The sequence below is a fragment of the Aegilops tauschii genome, chromosome 3, assembly GCF_002575655.3.
Source record: "Aegilops tauschii subsp. strangulata cultivar AL8/78 chromosome 3, Aet v6.0, whole genome shotgun sequence".
Classification (NCBI taxonomy): Eukaryota; Viridiplantae; Streptophyta; class Magnoliopsida; order Poales; family Poaceae; genus Aegilops; species Aegilops tauschii.
In genome coordinates this window covers 412,101,265-412,121,026 of record NC_053037.3, presented here as the reverse complement: position 1 = coordinate 412,121,026, position 19,762 = coordinate 412,101,265, and the positions used below count along the sequence as shown (strand labels likewise).

Below are 19,762 nucleotides of genomic sequence, written 5' to 3'. Positions count from 1 at the left end.
AACCTGATCGATCTGCGTCGAACATATGAACAAGAAGTATAAATAAAGGGTCAAAATGTAACAGATATGAACAGGAGGTATGACACAACCAAAGCCTCTATATTTAGTGGACATACTGTTGTGGGCGATAGACGAGCCCGAGTCGGCTGATCCAGGTTAGAGAGTTAGATGGCGGATGCTGACAATGCCGAAGCAGTGGAAATGAGGATGCTGACAATGATGAGTAAGCGGTGGAGATGGTGAATCTACTGCTTGTTGGGTTGGATTTGAACGGATGTAAGCTCCATTTAAACCCCCCCCCCCCTCTCCTAGTAAAAATCCTACTCAATCCCATTTGAACTTCTGAAATCTCTAACCGGATATGCCTAAATTAAGTCCCACAGTGAAGTTGAGAGGTAGATTTGATGCCTAAATCAAGTGCGCAAAGCGTCTATTGAATGCGAGCATGGTATAAATCTATGCCACCGAGGTCAAAGGGCTTACCACCATTGACGAATGCCTGCCGGTGCAGTGACGAATCCGGTGCTCGGCATCCAAATCTTCGCTCCGTTGCTAGCCGTCTAGATCTTGTGCTTGTTGCCGCTGGTGTGAGGGTGGAAAGTGGAGAGAGTGAGCGGTGATAGAAGGGTGAGGGGAGTTATCGCGACGCTTCGGGAAACAACGTGTCGTCTCGCTCGTGCAACCGCCTACTCTCACATGCTTCGAGTTGCATCGCTCGGGCTTGGCTATTGAGAAACGTTTGATTCGAGCGTTTCTCCAGAGCCGGGCTCAAAGGTGCTTGAAGGTTCATGTGTGTCAAGATTCCGGTGCAACTCAGATAATCGAACGGACCAAAACTACATCCAGCGGGCCTGGCTGACCCTAATGCACGTCCCAATTGAGTCTTTTATAGGACTATGTATACATACTATGCAATGAGTACTCCATCCGTAAAGAAATATATGACGTTTTAGATCACCATAGATACTGTCTAAAGCAAGTGTCCGTGCTATTTTTATCCCTAAATTGTACCCCTCCGTCCCATAATATAAGAACGTTTAAGACACTACACTAGTGTCAAAAACGTCCTTATATTATGGGACGGAGGGAGTATATCAGTACAGATGAATTTCCTTTCTCATAATTGCTAACAGATTAATTTTATGAAATATAGATTACCATTTTAATGTGCTACACATTCATGCGTGGTTTCATTTTCACATGAGCGCAAACTATTTATCTTTTTGTGAGGAAAAACTATTTGTTTATTTATTTTAATTTTTGTAATTGTCTAGATTAGCCTCACCTAATAACTTATCAGATGGAGTTCACAGGCTTGTTTGTCGACTGAGAGCTAAGAAATTCTTCAGCTGAGTGTGATAGACACTTGGTACTTCCTCCCATTAAAAAAATACTCTAGTTGATCACCTTAGGCTAGTTCGGCGTGATTTATCTACGGGCGGACATGGCAAAATGAAGGCGAAAGCTGGACAAAGTAACAAAAGAAAAGCAACAAACTCGCCGCAATGCAATCTTACTTTGGTCTTCGTGGACCATAGTCTCTCCAACACAACATATCAATCCATGTCAGAAATCAGAACTGCAAGTCTAAAGCTGCAGTACCCCCTCGTACCCCCTCGCTTCGCCTCCCTGGGCGATGCCGGGGGGCCAAAAAAACCAGCACCGCCAGCCTCCCTCGGCCATCCTCCTGCCGCCGCTGCCGCCGGCGAGGTCCGCGGTGGCGGCGGGCCCGGTGCCAAGGCGCTAGGGCGGGCGGATCTGCAGCGGGATCCCCTTGAGGTGGCAGGGGCGTCTCTTGTGGTGCGCCCGTGGGCAGCAGGCAGGGCGGCGCCCCTAGCTTGTGCGGCGGCGGGCAGCGGTCCAGAACGGCGATGGGCTTCCCTTCGTGCATGGATGGTGGCAGCACTCCATGGATGAACGTGGATGGCTCTGCCTGAAGATGGGTCGCGGCGGCCGCGGATCTGACGTCCCGTCCAGATCCACCGCGGCGTGGTCTTGGCCGGCCGGCGGTGCGTGGAGGGACCGGTGAGGGTATGGAGGATCTCTACCGGAGTACCAGTTGCGGCATACGTCTTCATGGCGAGACTCCGCGCGGTTCTAGCCAGCCACGAGATCAGGACGACACGACTTCCGGTGAAAATCGCGCCTGACTGCGGTCTTGGCGGACGATGGCGGCGTCTCTTACGTCGTTTTTTTCTCGAGGCATCGTTGTTGCAGGTCACGTCAACCTGATCGGGAGGTTCCGGGGGAAACCCTAGATCTGGGTATACCGGATCGGACGATGACGACGTTTCGATGTCATTCTCCCTCCTGGGGACATCGTTTTGGACCAAGTGCTGGCTGGAGGGCACAAGAGGAGGAGCGGTGTTTCATCTTGTCCATTGATGATGGCGAATCTCGGCGGCGTGGCGCAGTGGAGACTCGGCGCCTGATGAGCGGAGATGGACTCGCGCAGGAGGGTGAGGCTGCCTGGCGTCGTGGTGGCATCGGCGGCAGCTAGACCGGGCAAGGTTGATGTAGCAGTACAGTGCTGAAGATGGATTGGCGGCAGGTGGCTGCGGCGGCCTCATACCCGGCAGGCGTCCTTGTTGAGGAGCACGCCGGACTGGTGGGTGCCCATACCCGGCAGGCGTCCTGGTTGGGACCTCTAAGTCTTAGATGTTAGGTTTGGCTGCGAGGTTTGTTTGGTATTAGGCCTAGACTTTTAGCGCCCCTTCATCAACTGAATAGGAATACCGACAGATGTTGCTTAGTCGGTGGTTTTAGTCTTACTGTTGTATGACTTTGCAAGGTCTTGTGTCAATAATTAATAAAATTGCCGTATGCATCGTCCAGATGCAGAGGCCGGGGGTCGTCCTCCATTTCTAAAAAAAAGCTGCAGTGCATATGATACTATCATATGATACTCTTTTCATAGTGTATATTATAAGTTAGTATCTTAAATTGTCTCATTTATTGTCAAGCATGACACAATGTAAGACAACATTTTATATGATATCATGATATGATACAAATTCTCTCTTTTCTCATTTAATTGTGTGTCGTCTTAGAAAAAATGTCTAGTTTAATTGTGTGTCATCTTATAAAAAATGTCTAGTTGATATGCACGATACACTTTTGATACTCTGATTTGCGGGCAGCCTAAAGCTTATAATCCTTTTTTTGAATTTTAAAGCTTATAATCTTACCGGCAATCAAAACGCAAAAGCCCCCCCCACCCAAACCTCTCAATTTTCCACCAACGCCCCCGTTAACGACGCCACAGCCAGCCACGGCGCCCCCGTCTTCGGGGCGGTCCTGGCTCGGCTACGGCCTCCCCCACTCATCCTCGGGGCTATGCGGATTTACTGATGCGGAATTTTTCACCCGGCTGCCTTTTTTTCGACATCTACAAAAACAACCGAGTGAAAAATTAGGCATCAGTCAATTTTTTTTGCTCGGCTGCTTAATAGACAAGGCGGATCAAATCAACCGAGGTAAGCAGCACGAAGATTGCTGGAATTTTGCCTATTTTGGGCCAAGCCCAATAGCAGTTTCAGAAATTCCTAATAAATCCTAGAGGCTCACGCAGCCCATTCGTGCAAGGCAAGAGGTGGAACTAAAGTTTAGTCCCACATTGCTAATTTATAGGGAGTTGGACCTCTTTATAAAGGAGGCTATTTCCACACATGTATGAGGATGAGAACAAGAGGGACATCCACGCGCGCTCCTCCTCCGCCACCCGCGACGCGACACGCCGCGCCGCGCCGCGCGAATGAGCCAAGCCGATGTCTAAATTTTTGCCACGCACGACGGGTATACGAAAGGTCACGCGGAAGCTGAACGTTTTGCTGTAGTGGAGATTGAATACGAACGGCACACCTCTTCGCCTGCTGCCTGTTCATTTCGTCTGCCTCGTTCCCTTCAGCTCGGTAGCACCTCTCAGAGAGACGCACCAGAACTTCTTCTTCCTCTCGCCACAAGTTTCTGAGCACTGCGTTGCTGCTACCTTCTTCCCCATCCCGGCTTGCGGCGTACACCGCAGGTCGGGACAGTAGGCCTTCGAAACCGCGCCTCTTTGAGTCCTGTACGGGAGAAGGGTGATAAGGTTTTTGGGAAGTGCTTCGCGCGACTACTACTTCTTCGTCACGGATGCCCCAGACTCCGACGACTACTTCCCCGACGACGACTTCTTCCCCGACGTCGTCAACCTCCTCGACGACATGGCTGGCGAGGACACCGACCCCAAGTCCAGCGCTTCTACTGCTGCTGTCCCATACGTGTTCTTCCTCTTTCTATTAGAGGCCCTGCTACAGTTCCTTGTTCTAGTGTTTGCCTTAGATATGTTAGGCTCTATTTCATATATGCAACTTGCTATACTGTCTGCTCTAGATATGTTTAGTTACAGTTCATATATGAAAATGATGTTTACCTTCTCTTTGTCAATTCGCATGACTTGTTTTATCTCTGCTATACTAGTCGTGCTCTATCTAGTATTTCTGTTAATAAAATCATTCGGTAAATTGCTCATATTTCCAACAATCCAAAAACCTTATTATAGGCAATTTACACCAAGTGGTTTTGCTACTTCCATGAGACCTCCTATGTTTGAGGGTATCCACTATAAGAGGTGGCGCGTGAGAGCAGTCTTATGGTTTCAAACCATGAGTTTCTATGACGCCACTCTTGGTAAACCTGAAGGGGAGTATGATGCCCAACAGGAACAAGCTTTTCAGAAAATGGATACTCTGTTTAAGGCTGCTCTCTTGAGTGTTCTTGGTGAGAACATAGTTGATGCTTATGTGTCAATTGATAATGGAAAAGATATGTGGGACGCACTCGAGGCCAAGTTTGGGGTCTCGGATGCTGGCACTTAGTTGTACATCATGGAGCAATTCTATGATTACAGGATGACTGAAGAGCGCTCCGTGGTTGAGCAAGCTCATGAGATACAGACATTTGCTAGAGAACTTGAGCACTTCAGTTGTATGCTACCGGACATGTTTGTTGCCGGAGGTATCATCACTAAGCTTCCTCCTTCGTGGAGGAACTTTGCTACCTTACTGAAGCATAAAAGGCAGGAGTTCTCCGCTCCGGATCTCATTGGTACTCTTGATGTGGAAGAAAAGGCAAGAGCAAAGGACATACATGCTCGAAGTATTGAGGGAGGATCTAGTGCCAATCTGGTACAGAAGAAGAATTTCCAGCCCCACAAGTTCAAGAACAAGGGCAAGTTTGATGGTAAAGCAAATTTTGATCGGAAGAACAAGGATGTGCAGCACACGAACTTCAAGAATAAGAATGACAAGAAGAAAGGTGTTTGTCATGTCTGTGGAGATCGTGATCATTGGGCTCCTAGTTGCCCTAATCGCTATGACAAGCGTCATCCTGGGAAAGGCGGCAAGACTGCTAATGTTGTCATTGGAGACACTGACATGAAGGATGCTAGGTATGGTGTATTTCCCACTATTCTTTCAGTATGTCATTCTCCTGATTGGTTGATTGACATGGGTGCTAATGTGCATTTATGCGGTGATATCTCCATGTTTTCGTCTTATCAGACTGCAGGGACTTCCACCGTGCTGATGGGCAACGGTTCAAGTGCTTATGTTCGTGGCGTTGGCACGGTCGATCTGAAGTTTACTTCGGGGAAGATCGTGCGGCTGAAGAACATGCATTATGTCCCCTCCGTCAATAAAAATCTTGTTAGCGGATCTCTTCTATGTAGAGATGACTACAAGCTTGTCTTTGAGTCGAATAAATTTGTAATATCCAAGTATGGAACCTTTGTTGGTAAAGGCTATGAGTCAGGAGGCCTGTTTCGTTTATCCTTATCAGACGTTTGCAATAAAGTTGTTAATCATATTTGCAACAATAGTGAATCAAATGTGCAGCATTCACGTCTTTGTCATGTTAACTTTGGTTGCATGTCGCGACTAGCGAAGTTGAACTTAATCCCTAGTTTCACCACTGTCAAGGGATCCAAGTGTCAAGTGTGTGTGTGCAAGCTAAGCAACCTCGTAAGTCTCATGTGACTGCGGAAACGAGAAATCTTGCACCACTAGAGCTCATACATTCAGATCTATGTGAAATGAATGGTGTTTTGACAAAAGGTGGAAAGAAATATTTTATGACGTTAATTGATGACTCCACTAGATATTGCCATGTGTATCTTCTGAAATCTAAGGATGAGGCTTTGAACTATTTCAAGATCTATAAAGCTGAAGCAGAAAACCAACTTGATCGAAAGATCAAGAGGCTTAGGTCCGATCGTGGTGGAGAGTATTTCTCAAATGAAATTGATTCCTTTTGTGCGGAACATGGTATAATCCATGAGAGGAGGCCTCCCTATTCACCTCAGTCAAATGGGGTGGCCGAAAGAAAGAACCGTACTCTAACTTATTTGGTTAACGCCATGTTACACACATTGGGTCTCTCCAAGGCATGGTGGGGGGAGGCGATATTGACTGCATGTCATGTTCTAAACCGAGTTTCCACAAAGAACAAAGAGATAACTCCATTCGAGGAATGGGATAAGAAAAGGTTAAATCTCTCTTATCTACGAACATGGGGTTGTTTGGCGAAAGTCAATGTGCCAATTCCAAAGAAGCGAAAGCTTGGACCAAAAAATGTGGATTTTGTTTTCCTGGGATATCATTTTCATAGCATTGGTTATAGATTCTTGGTTGTAATATCTGAGGTACCTGACATGCATGTCGGTACGATCATGGAGTCGAATGATGCGACTTTCTTTGAAGATATCTTTCCCATGAAGGATATGGCTACCTCATGTAATCAGGAGATGCCTAGTTCATCGAATCAGGAACCCGTTACAATTATTGAACCTGTCATTTCAATGGAACACTTTAAAAATCTTGTGGAGAAGAACAATGAAGTTCCTACTAGGAGCAAAAGACTGAGGACTTCAAAGTCATTTGGTGATGATTTTCTTGTATATCTCATAGATGATCTTCTATTTCAGAGGCCTATGCATCTGAAGATGCTGACTACTGGAAGGAAGTGGTCCGTAGTGAGATGGATTCCATCTTGGCAAATGAAACTTGGGAGATCACTGATCGTCCTTATGGGTGCAAACCTATAGGGTACAAATGAGTATTCAAGAAGAAACTTAGGCCTGATGGTACTATTGAGAAATACAAGGCACGTCTCGTGGCCAAGGGTTATACCCAAAAGGAAGGTGAAGACTTCTTTGGTACTTACTCACCTGTGGCTCGACTGACCACTATTCGAGTACTACTTTCTCTAGTGGCCTCACATGGTCTTCTCGTTCATCAAATGGATGTGAAGACTGCTTTCCTAAATGGAGAGTTGGATGAGGAAATTTACATGGAACAATCAGATGGGTTTGTAGTAGATGGTCAGGAAGGAAAAGTGTGCAAGTTGCTGAAGTCTTTGTATGGACTTAAGCAAGCACCCAAGTAGTGGCATGAGAAGTTTGAAAGAAATTTAACAGCTGCAGGCTTTGTTGTAAACGAAGCTGATAAATGTGTGTACTATCGCCATGGTGGGGGCGAGGGAGTTATCCTTTGCTTGTATGTTGATGATATTCTGATTTTCGGAACAAATCTGAATGTTATTAAGGAGGTCAAGGATTTCCTATCTCGTTGTTTTGAGATGAAGGATTTAGGAGTGGCTGATGTCATTCTGAACATTAAGTTATTGAGAGACGATGATGGTGGGATTACATTGCTTCAATCTCACTATGTGGAAAAGATCATGAGTCGCTTTGGCTATAGTGATTGCAAGCCCTCTCCAACACCATATGATGCGAGTGTGTTGCTTCGAAAGAATCGAAGAATTGCTAGAGATCAATTGAAATATTCTCAGATTATTGGCTCTCTTATGTACTTAGCCAGTGCTACAAGATCTAACATCTCTTTTGCTGTTAGCAAACTGAGTCGGTTTGTCTCAAAACCAGGAGATGTGCATTGGAAAGCTCTAGAGAGAGTTTTGCGTTATCTGAAAGGCACTGCGAATTATGGAATTCACTACACTGGGTACCCAAAGGTACTGGAAGGGTATAGTGACTCAAACTGGATCTCAGATGCTGATGAGATAAAGGCCACGAGCGGATATGTATTCACTCATGGAGGTGGCGCAGTTTCTTGAAAGTCTTGCAAGCAGACCATCTTAACGAGGTCAACAATGGAAGCAGAACTCACGGCACTAGATACAGCTACTGTCGAAGCAGATTGGATTCGTCGGCTCTTGAATGACTTGCCGATTGTTGAGAAACCTGTACCGTGTATCCTTATGAACTGCGACAATCAAACTGTGATCACGAAAGTGAGTAGCTCGAAGGATAACATGAAGTCATCAAGGCACATTCAGAGAAGGTTAAAGTCTGTCAGGAAAATGAAAAACTCCGGAGTTATTGCATTGGATTATATCCAAACGTCTAAAAATCTGGCAGATCCTTTTACTAAGGGTCTATCACGTAATGTGATAGATAATGCATCGAGGGAGATGGGTATGAGACCCACAATATGAGTTGTTCATAGTGGTAACCTAGTCTATGTGATCGGAGATCCCGTGAATTAGATGTGTTAGACAAGTTGTTGATCAACTGAGAGGAGAGTATCCTTACTATTAACAATACCACTCCATGAAGATGCAATACTCTCCTAATCTGCATGGCAGGTTGATGTATATCTTAATGTGTTCTAAGTGGCTCATTGAAGCAGAGATGTTGTCCTGCAGAACATCTTTTGAAGAACGCACCTATATGAGTCTGATTGTTAAACGTCACAATCTATGAGAGTAGGGTTCTCTCTAGTAAACTCATGAAAGGTCTCGGAGTATGACGCATAAGCTCCACCCGCGGGGAAGACCCACGGTAGCCATGTACCGGTCAAGGCTTTATGTGAAGCTAGATTCGCAGAAAACTTGCAATTCAAGGCCAAGTCCACTATTTAAATTGCTTACTAGTGTAGCATAGAGTTCTAGGTGGAAGTTCAACTTAACAGTCTCCACTGCAGTACCGGTATATAAAACAGTGTTTTAGAACCAAAGGCAAATTTTGTGTGCCTCAGGGATCTGGTGGGGGATTGCTGGAATTTTGTCTATTTTGAGCCAAGCCCAATAGCAGTTTCAGAAATTCCTAATAAATCCTAGAGCCCACGCAGCCCATTCGTGCAAGGCAAGAGGTGGAACTAAAGTTTAGTCCCACATTGCTAGTTTAGAGGGAGTTGGACCTCTTTATAAGGGAGGCTCTTTCCCCACATGTATGAGGATGAGAACAAGAGGGACATCCACACGCGCTCCTCCTCCGCCGCCCGCCTCGCCGCGCCGCGGGAATGAGCCGATCCGATGTCTAAATTTTTGCCACGCACGACGGGTATACGAAAGGTCACTCGGAAGCTGAAACGTTTTGCTGTAGTGGAGATTGAATACGAACGGCGCACCTCTTCGCCTACTGCCTGTTCATTTCGTCTCCCTCGTTCCCTTCAGCTCGGTCGCTCCTCTCAGAGAGACGCACCAGAACTTCTTCTTCCTCTTGCCACAAGTTTCTGAGCATTGCGCTGCTGCTACGTTCTTCCCATCTCGGCTTGCGGCGTACACCGCAGGTCGGGACAGTAGGCCTCCGAAACCGCACCTCTTTGAGTCCTGTACGGGAGAAGGGTGATAAGGTTTTTGGGGAGCGCCACTACAAGAAATATGTCAACTAGTGACCTTCTATCGGTGACCCTGGAAGAAATGGTCATAGATCTATGACCATTTCAGACCAATTGGTCAAAAGTTGTTCGGGGGGCTCTAAACCCTAAACTATAACGACCATTTTGGTCAGAAAGGTCGTAATTTCCTTACACGAAATGGTCATAAAGCAGATAGCACTGGTTCGCTGCCTTATTTCTAGCTGATCATGACCAATATAGATAGTCATAACCTTGTAAATTGTGGTGGGTTGCTATGACTAGGCGCCACCTCATCAGATTTGCCTATGTGTCATGTCCATGTGGCAGTTTTTGCCCTAGGTTGTGAAGCAACCTATATTTCTGTCATTCCCAAAATTACCAAAAAAATCTCATAAATTCTTTGGGTCATATCTTCATCAAATATATAAAAAACCTTCCTTGGCTAGTTCAAAAATAATTCAAAAATATTCATTTTCCTATTCTGTTCAGAAAAACACTTTGTGAAGGAAGTACCACTTTGGCATGTCCAAATGGTATCCATTTTCTACAGTGCTTTCCTATGCCCAAATAACCATCCTCCACCAAATGCTAGCTCAATCCATTCATTATTTTGAGCCCAGCTTCAACATTTGTATTTATGTCCAGCGTGGTACTTTGCAAAGCAAGTACCACCTAGGCTCCTCCTTTTGAGCTAAAAATTTGTGAAGATGGTCTTCTTAGTAACTGATCATCCTTAGCCAAAACTCACGCCCATTAGCCATGTGCATTTCCCGTACCGCTAATCAAACACTTGGCTGCTTATTCATGTTTGAGCATCGATCGGTCTCCTCGTGAGAATCTTATGTTGTGATTTTCTTCCTAGCACCTACCTGGGGAGTGCCCAACCCACTAGACATGCCTAGGCCGCCCAGAACACATGGCAACGCCACGGTCACGCGGTGACCACGCGGCGGGCATGCGAGTTTACGCGCTCTAGAGTTGGGGCCCTCGGCCACCGTCCAAACCTCGACGTATCGCCACCAAACCATGTATTTATGATTAAATAGGTACTTATGTAACTAGAAATGATTTTTGGAAAAAATAAATAGCAAACTATGAGGCAGCTGCAGTTCAAATTTGACCCGCTTCCTGCTGAATCGGCGGGAATTTGTCTTTTTCACTAGAGGTGGATCAAAACTTTTGACACCCAACCATTTTTTCAATTGTGCATTAAATATGGCCTAGTATTTTAGAAAATTGATTTGGTCCAATTTTGCAACAAATATATGGTAGGTCCTTCACAAAAAAACTAATTTCAGGCACTCAGAAAATGGAAAATGAATTTTCCCGGCAAAGAAAATGAAAACTCCCTTAGGCAACATTGTTTGGAATTTCAAGATGCACCCTTGTGCACAATATGAGATCATTTGAACAAACTATGCCATGAATGTGGCCATAAGATTGATCATTTGGCTTGAAAGCCATGAATCTTCACGCATGATAACACATTTTTTAGAACACTTTTTTTTAAATAATTTACGTATTACAAGTTTATTATTTTTCCTGGAAACTTGGTCACATATGATGACACAACCGAAGGTTTTCCAAAAAAAATTTGAATTTTTTATGCCCGTTTCAAAATGCGGTCAAAACGGCGGGAATGACCGTTCCTAGCTAGTGGTTGAATCTTGGAATTTTTTTGGTGTTTCTCTGATTAAATAGATACTTATGTACCTAGAACTGATTTTTGGAAAAAATAATGAGCAAACTACGAGGCAGCTGCAGTTGAAATTTTACCCGCTTCCTACTGAATCGGCGAAAATTTGTCTTTTTCACGAGAGGTGGATCAAAACTTTTTACACCCAACCACTTGGTCAATTGTGCATTAAATATGTCCTAGTATTTTAGAAAATTGATTAGGTCCAATTTTGCAACAAATATATGGTAGGTCCTTCACAAAAAAACCTCTTTTTGGGCACTCGAAAAATGGAAAATGAATTTTCCGTGCAAAGAAAATGATAACTCCCTTAGGCAACATTGTTTGGAATTCCAAGATGCACCCTTGTGCACAATATGAGCTCATTTGAACAAACTATGCCATGAATGTGGCCATAAGATTCATCATTTGACTTGAAAGCCATGAATCTTCACGCATGATAGCTCATTTTTGAGAAGACTTTTTTAAAATAATTTCCGTATTACAAGTTTATTATTTTTCCTGGATACTTGGTCACATATGATGACACAATCCGAAGGTTTTCCAATTTTTTGATTTTTTTTGAATTTTTTATGCCCGTTTCAAAATGCGGTCAAAACGGCGGGAATGACTGTTCCTAGCTAGTGGTTGAATCTTGGAATTTTTTTGGTGTTTCTCTGATTAAATAGATACTTATGTACCTAGAAATGATTTTTGAAAAAAATAATGAGCAAACTACGAGGCAGCTGCAGTTGAAATTTTACCCGCTTCCTACTGAATCGGCGGAAATTTGTCTTTTTCACGAGAGGTAGATCAAAACTTTTCACACCCAACCACTTGGTCAATTGTGCATTAAATATGTCCTAGTATTTTAGAAAATTGATTAGGTCCAATTTTGCAACAAATATTTGGTAGGTCCTTCACAAAAAAACCTCTTTTCGGGCAATCAAAAAATGGAAAATGAATTTTCCGTGCAAAGAAAATGATAACTTCCTTAGGCAACATTGTTTGTCATTCCAAGATGCACCCTTGTGCACAATATGAGATCATTTGAACAAACTATGCCATGAATGTGGCCATAAAATTGAGCATTTGGTTTGAAAGCCATGAATCTTCACAGATGATAGCTCATTTCTGAGAACACTTTTTTAAAAGAATTGCCGTATTACAAGTTTATTATTTTTCCTGGTAACTTAGTCACATATAACGACAGAATACGAAGGTTTTCCAATTTTTTGATTTTTTTGAATTTTTATGCCCGTTTCAAATTGCGGTCAAAACGGCGGGAATGACCGTTCCTAGCTAGTGGTTGAATCTTGGAATTTTTTTGGTGTTTCTATGATTAAATAGATACTTATGTACCTAGAAATGATTTTTGGAAAAAATAAAGAGCAAGCTATGAGGCAGCTGCAGTTCAAATTTGACCCGCTTCCATCTGAATCGGCGGAAATGTGTCTTTTTCACGAGAGGTGGATCAAAAGTTTTGACACCCAACCATTTGGTTATTTGTACATTAAATATGGTCTAGTATTTTAGAAAAATGATTTGATACAATTTTGCAACAAATATTTGGTATGTCCTTCACAAAAAAACTCATTTTGAGCACTCGAAAAATGAAAAATGAATTTTTGTGCAAACAAAATGAAAAGTTCCTTATTACTATTTTGTTATTTTTTCTTCTAAAAACTAGGTCACATTTGATGACATGATGAGAAGGTTTTTCATTTGTTTCATTTTTTTCCAATTTCTCAGGTCAAGTAAATAGCTGAGATGATCTAACATCTTATTTTTAAGTTTATCACGACCAATTTAATTGGTCATAATATTGTATTGCGTTCTGATTGGTCCGTGGACAAGGCACACGGATCATGCACAAAACACCGTTGGATCCTCCCGGATCCAATGGTAGCCGTCGCTCCTCGCCGCCCCCACCAACCCCACCTGAGGCGAAACCCTAGCTGGCATCTTCCATCCACCCCCCGCCTCCTTTCTTTCTTTCTCTCCCTCCCCCCTCAGATCCTCTCCCCTCTCCCCCGATGCAGATCCCCCTCGTCCCCCTCGTCGCCGCCACCCACCCCTCCGAACCTCGCCGCCACCCACCCCTCCGAACCTCGCCGCCACCCACCTCCGCCGCTGCCCTCACTCTCCCCTCGTCTTCCTTGTCCTCGACCAACCTCGCCGCCCGCGGGGCTCTCGCATCGCCGCCACTCCACGCCCGCGCATTACAGAAGAGAATCCCGAGGTCCTCCTCTGATGCTCCGCTGCCTCACTCGCCCGCGGGGCTCTCTGCTCCACCTCGACTGGCCGGCACAGACAAAAGGGAAGCCCTCGTCGGTCACAGGTCCTCGACTCCGCCGTCGCAGCGCCGAACCTTCGTCTTCCGGATCCAGCCGCCGTCGCAGCCATGCCGTTCACCCAGCACCCTCGCCCTCGTAAGCGATGCATGCACCCCTCTCCTTCGATTCACGATTCGTCCGTGGTCTCACAGATCAGATCTGACTGACCGACCTCCGATTCACGTTGCAGGTGGCCACATCCTCCCCGACGCCTGGTCCTGGCCCTGTGCACGGCGGACGCGGCTTGGTTGCTTCCTCCGGGAACCCTATCCCCTCGATCTTGGTGCAGCGGCGGGCGCATCCACCAGATCCGCCGGCGGGCTTCACCAAGGAAGGGGCGAGCTGGCGCAGATGACGGCGGCCGTGCTCCTCGACCTCGAGTTCCGCTCCCGTCCGCCCACGCTCCTCAACCTCGAGCTCTGCCCCCGCCCGCCCCGGGCCACCGGTACTTCCCCTGCCCTCCCTCTCGCCGTGCTGCTTGATGCGATCTGTGCCGAACCGCTGTATGAACCAGCTGTTGCTTATCCCATCGTTGTTGCGTTGCTGTCGAGTTAGCGTCTCATGCCACTACTGCAGCTGTTTGCTGCCTCACGAGTTTGCATGACGAGTTGAATTAGAAGCTGCAGTATGTGGCAATGGTGTGGTGGTGCATTAATCAACAGTAAATACATAGACGTATGCAAGGGTTTTTCCTTTGCTATCATCCCAACTTAACACATGAAGATTGCAAAGAACATTCCTCTTGGATGCCCTGTGAACACATCCACTGCTAGTCAAGTCAAGCTGTGTATGCATATCTAATTTCTGCAATGTGAACATATCCCCCTGCCTTTGTTTCTGTTGGTGTGTGTATGTGCAAAATGATAGGTGCCTGCCATGTGGTTTATAAACACACAGTTATAACAGTAAGATGATATTTAGGCCCTGTTTGGAGTCACTCCAGCTCCTAAAAATACGAGGAGCTGGGGAGCATATGTTTCCCAGCTCCGTGCTTTTTAACCCCAGCTCCGGGAGCGGAGTGGTGGAGTGGCGGGTCTTCGAACAGGGCCTCAAATTGCTTAAGATGTGCTTTCGGTCCTAACTTGACAATCTCCTGCTTTACTTATGAGCTAAGCGTCCGTTTCATGAGGCAGGCACCACACTAGACAAGAGCAGCCCACTTTCCTGCAGTGAGTGAAACAAAGCCATGTACCTTACCAAAGCTAGGCAGTTATGTTTGTGTCTAGCTTTCTCAGTATATATACTTGCTAGTATTTTTGTGTCTAGCTTTCTCAGTCCGATTGCCGGCATGCAAAAGATGGATGCACATGTACCTACATACCAGAGTAGACCATCTATATAGTCTCTAGCCATGTTGATAATATATTTTTTAAGAAAGAAATCAAGTCAGATTATATATGTACAATTATTATGCACATACGTATGGTGACTGCTGATTGATTATTTTTGTTTTCCTGTGAATCCCATCTTTATTAACTAGCAGCACTCACACTAAGTATTACAAATCCGCCGTGCATACAATCCAATCATATCAACATGTAGTTGCTTTGTATATCCTGTAAATAATTTCTTTGCACGCCCATTCTGCCATGTCAATGATGATGATTTTATTATGATTTCTACCAATGGATGGATTCACATGATGCGACGGACCTGCTGCCGGCTGTCTTCCCCGACCACTTATGTGAGCTGCTCCTGCCGCTGACCCTCCTCAACTTCGCCCGTTGCCCGCTGTTGCTGCTGGTGAGACAATTTCCTTGATCTGTCGCTTCTTCCTCCTATCAACTACATATGTGATGATTCCTCCTGTCAACTACAAGCTTACAACTAATTTAGGGGATAGTTGTCTACTGTCGAAGATGTTATTGTACAACATTCTAATTAGTACATTGCTCACAAACACTGTTTGTTGAGCAGAGTGATCCTGTGTTATTGTTTTTCCAAACTGTTGTAATAATGCAAGCACTTGAATTGCGAGTCTGGCCATTAATTTTGAGGAGGTGTTTGTTTTGACATTTTGACATTCAGTGTTTGAAAAAGGAAAATATCTCGCTTAGTTATCTAGTAAACTATTTGCTATTTGATTGGCTTATGGTCTTTATGTCTAGGAGGAACATTATAGCAATCAGGATACCGGCTTCTTGTTTATGTAGCCACTAAAATCTGTACTCCACCATGTAAGGCTAGTTCAGACTTGAGGCTGAACCCTTCTCTGTGTAGTATGATTCCGAGGAAACATATCTCAATAATGCTGAAACTTTTCACGTTGGCGTTACTATGTTTGATGTGCTGGTGCCAAACAAAACTCATATGCTTATGCTGCGCTTACTTTTAATCTCGTGAACATGCTAATTTAGAGGATGTACTGTAGTTCCACTCATTTATTCTGTGTGATGAGCTTACTTTTGTACTGTAGCCACCTTCTTGTTTACTTTGCTGAATCCTGTCTTGTGTACTAATCATGAGTTACTAGCATTTGGCTTCTCTGTGCTAATTAAACCTGATAAGTATGTATACTTCTTTGAGATACAAATTCCACATTGCATGTTTACGAGGTTCAATTTCTACAGGTGTTGCCAAATGAATGTGTCAACGTGTCTCTCCTTAGGGGTTGATTTAAACCGCATATGATCTACTGTATCAATTTTTTGCTGTTCAAACATTGAAATCCTGGTTCATTTTTTAAACATTGAAATGTTGCTGACCCTGTCTTTCTATGCTTAAATGATAAAAATTTCGCAGTTTGCTTGTTCTAACCATTTTGCTTGATAACTTGCAGATGCTGGCCTTCATTCATGTTTTGTTGTGAGGTCCAGGATGAACAAGTTGGGAGAAGCATTGGAGCTAGTTATACTGTGATAGCTGTGTTACCTGATGTGAACATTTTTTTATTGTAAAACTAATGTGAACCATGTTTGATTGTAATAATGTGCCAAGTTTGGCTGTTTTTGATTGTATTCATGATGTGAACCATATTTTTCCGGATTAGTCGTGCTCTGTTTGAAGCATTTTGTTTTCTCTCTGTTCTAATTTAAATATTGTTATTTATTTACTGGAAAATTGAGATCTGAAGAATATAACAGTGACAACTTGGACCCACTTATTAGAACCTGACAACCGGGTCCCATCTCACTAGTGGGCCTATCTTTTGAAAAAAATAAAATAAAAAACTTTGGAGCCAGAAAGGCCATGCCCTAGAAAATAAAAAGGCCAATTGTTGGACCAGGCCCATGTATATAGAGAAAATTAATAGAAAAAAATACATTAAAAAGGCCGAATTGTTGGGCTAGGCCCATGTAGAAAATCGAATTGGACCGGGCTGATTCTTGTGCCACATCAGATTGCCACGTCGGATGCCTACGTGGCCTGGGAAGGCTGCTAGTGACCAAAACAAAACAGTAGACATATTTTGGTCGTAAACGTCTACGACCTTCTCACAGAGAAGGTCGTTAATTTCAGTTTACGACTGTCAGCTTTTGACCTTCTGTTTTTTGTCACAAAAAGGTCGCAAATGAAAAACAATGACCTTTCAGTGACCAATAGTCAAGGTCACAAGTTGACATATTTCTTGTAGTGCGCTTCGCACGACTACTGGCTTCTTCGTCACGGACGCCCCGGACTCCGACGACTACTTCCCCGACGACGACTTCTTCCCCGACGACGACAACCTCCTCGACGACATGGCTGGTGAGGACACCGACCCCAAGTCCAGCGCTTCTGCTGCTGCTGTCCCGTACGTGTTCTTCCTCTTTCTATTAGAGGCCCTGCTATCCTTGTTCTAGTGTTTGTCCTAGATATGTTAGGCACTATTTCATATATGCAACTTGCTATATTGTCTGCTTTAGATATGTTTAGTTACAATTCATATATGAAAATGTTGTTTACCTTCTCTTTGTCAATTCGCATGACTTGTTTTATCTCTACTATACTAGTCGTGCTCTATCTAGTATTTCTGTTAATAAAATCATTAGGTAAATTGCTCATATTTCCAACAAAGACTATACTGACGACCTCTTTGGAATAGGACCAAGATGCAAAATCGTCCATCGTTGTGTAGCTGAGAGCCAGAGACTCATGGGATCCTCAAGACGTTGGATTCGATGAGCCTTTTTCACCTTTTGCAGATTAAAGCAAAACGGATAACAATGGCAACGTCTGATGCAATAACAACTCCTCCGCCCCATCGTTGTGTCCTCCTCGACCACGGACCGAGACTCGTAACCATCCATAATAAATTCACAGCATCGCGTCTAGGGTTTTGGCAGACCAAAGTCCCAACTCGCCGTAATCGTAGCATCAACTCTTTATCATCCGTCCTCGAGTTCCTATCTGTTTGCTTGTTCCGTTTCCATGGCTACGGCGGCGGCAGAGCGGACGGCGGTGTTCATGAAGGTGGGAGATCTTAGGCCCGGGACGTCGACCGGCCACACGCTTCTCGCTAAGGTGCTAAGCTCCAAGATCAAGACCGAGACCAAGACCGTGGTGACCCGCTTTGGCCCAGCGGCGAGGCCCACGAGGATCGCCGAGTGCCTCGTCGGCGATGAGACGGGATGCATCCTCTTTACCGCCTGCAACGACCAGGGTAATACACCCCCCTTTTTCTGTAGTAATTAATTAATCTGCTAAATACGTAGCATCTGGTAACCGGCATCATGTGTTGTTGTGTTTAAATCTTTGACTCGGGGTGTCTCGCGCTTATGCTTTGTAAATTAATGTGCAAAGTTGCGCTCCTAGTTATCAAGAATGAGTACTTGATCAATGGTCAGTAGCTAGAATCAAGAATGAGTAAAAAGTCCTTGAATAATCACATCGACCATCCTAGACAATACTAGACGCAGAGTATTAAATAAATAAATGTTTATTTGAGGAGTCTACTTTGTACTCTCTTCCGTCCGAAAAACTTGTCCCAAACTTGTCCCTCAAATGGATGTATCTCGCACTAACTTGGTGCTAGATACATTCATTTGAGGGACAAGCTTTTTCGGACGAAGGGAGTATACGGTTATAATTTCTAAACGTAGCAAATTAGATCCTTCCGTAATCTGTTCATTTCATGGAGTTAGACAAATGCATGATTGTCTTACTGTTTTGGTTAGCATGGTTTTACATGGCAAACATCTAACAACAGAAATTACATATGTTTGACAGTTGACATGCTGAAGCCCGGCAACACCGTTATTCTTTGGGATGCAAAGCTTGGCATGCCCAAGGGGATAATGAAGCTAGCTGTTGACAAACGGGGGGTTGTTGAAGTCACTGAACCGACAAGCTTCGATGTGAAGGAGGACAACAATTTCTCACTTGTGGAGTACGTGTAAGAGTGGACTTATTTCGCTCTTAATCAGAACAAGTGCTTTCCCAACCTGCTGATCAAACTATACTTGCTTTTTTTTAACATCTCAACACCCCTTTATTAGATACTCCCAATGTAACATACCACTTTTCAAACCCTAGCCTGGTTGTTGTTACCGTTTAGGCTAGGACTTTTTTCACATGGAATAAAATAAATGTTTGCACAATTTATTTTGTCTTTAGCATTTTTATCTCTTGGGTCAAGTCCATTGAAAGCGCACTAGTACTTGAGCTAGGAGTTACTTGGACTCGTCTCCATCTTCTACTCGAAATCAAGCCCACTCATCACCATTTTCCTCTAAATCGGTGATCCAAACTCACTATGAATTTCATCCAGACATCTTTACCTCTGCTCCAACACGTTTACTTGGCTCTGGAAGGTTCTTTGGGCGACCAAATAAAACCAACTTGTGTCAAACTTGGATTCCAGCGTTGGCTTTGAATACAAGAAAAGAAAGAAACACAATCCCTATCCAATTCTAGTCAACCTAGGGCAGCTCCAACCGGACCCTTATAATTACCTCTCCTATACTCCTAGGCTCCAAATCCACGAAACCATAGCTCATGAGCCACCCAAAGTCGCCACAAAGTTGATATCGCGAAACTCGTGAAACAGCAGGAAAATGTCATGTAATCCGTCTGTTCTCGGTGACTCGAACATCTTCTTGAAGAATCCTCTTGTGGTATTCTGAGGAATTGAGTCTACTCCGCGCGTGCAAAATTTAAGGGTGATCCAGCGGTGCAAACTTCCGCGACGTCCAATC

At 44.5% G+C, this 19,762-nt stretch overlaps 1 protein-coding gene across 1 annotated transcript; it reads left to right on the top strand.

Moving 5' to 3' along the window:
* Nucleotides 1–17,996: 17,996 nt before the first annotated feature.
* LOC109732262 (uncharacterized protein At4g28440-like) lies at nucleotides 17,997–19,452 on the top strand. The gene is made up of 2 exons (XM_020291461.3): nucleotides 17,997–18,228; nucleotides 18,795–19,452. Exons 1-2 carry the CDS (start codon nucleotides 17,997–17,999, stop codon nucleotides 18,962–18,964), a joined length of 402 nt encoding a protein of 133 aa, XP_020147050.1. The 3' UTR covers nucleotides 18,965–19,452.
* Nucleotides 19,453–19,762: the final 310 nt, after the last annotated feature.

What these genes read in the sequence shown, in the direction of transcription:
- LOC109732262 (XM_020291461.3), top strand. Translation starts at nt 17,997, where the DNA reads ATGGCTACGGCGGCGGCAGAGCGGACGGCGGTGTTCATGAAGGTGGGA. An exon ending in TACCGCCTGCAACGACCAGG is followed by an intron (nt 18,229 to 18,794) that starts GTAATACACCCC and finishes TATGTTTGACAG; the next exon opens with TTGACATGCTGAAGCCCGGC.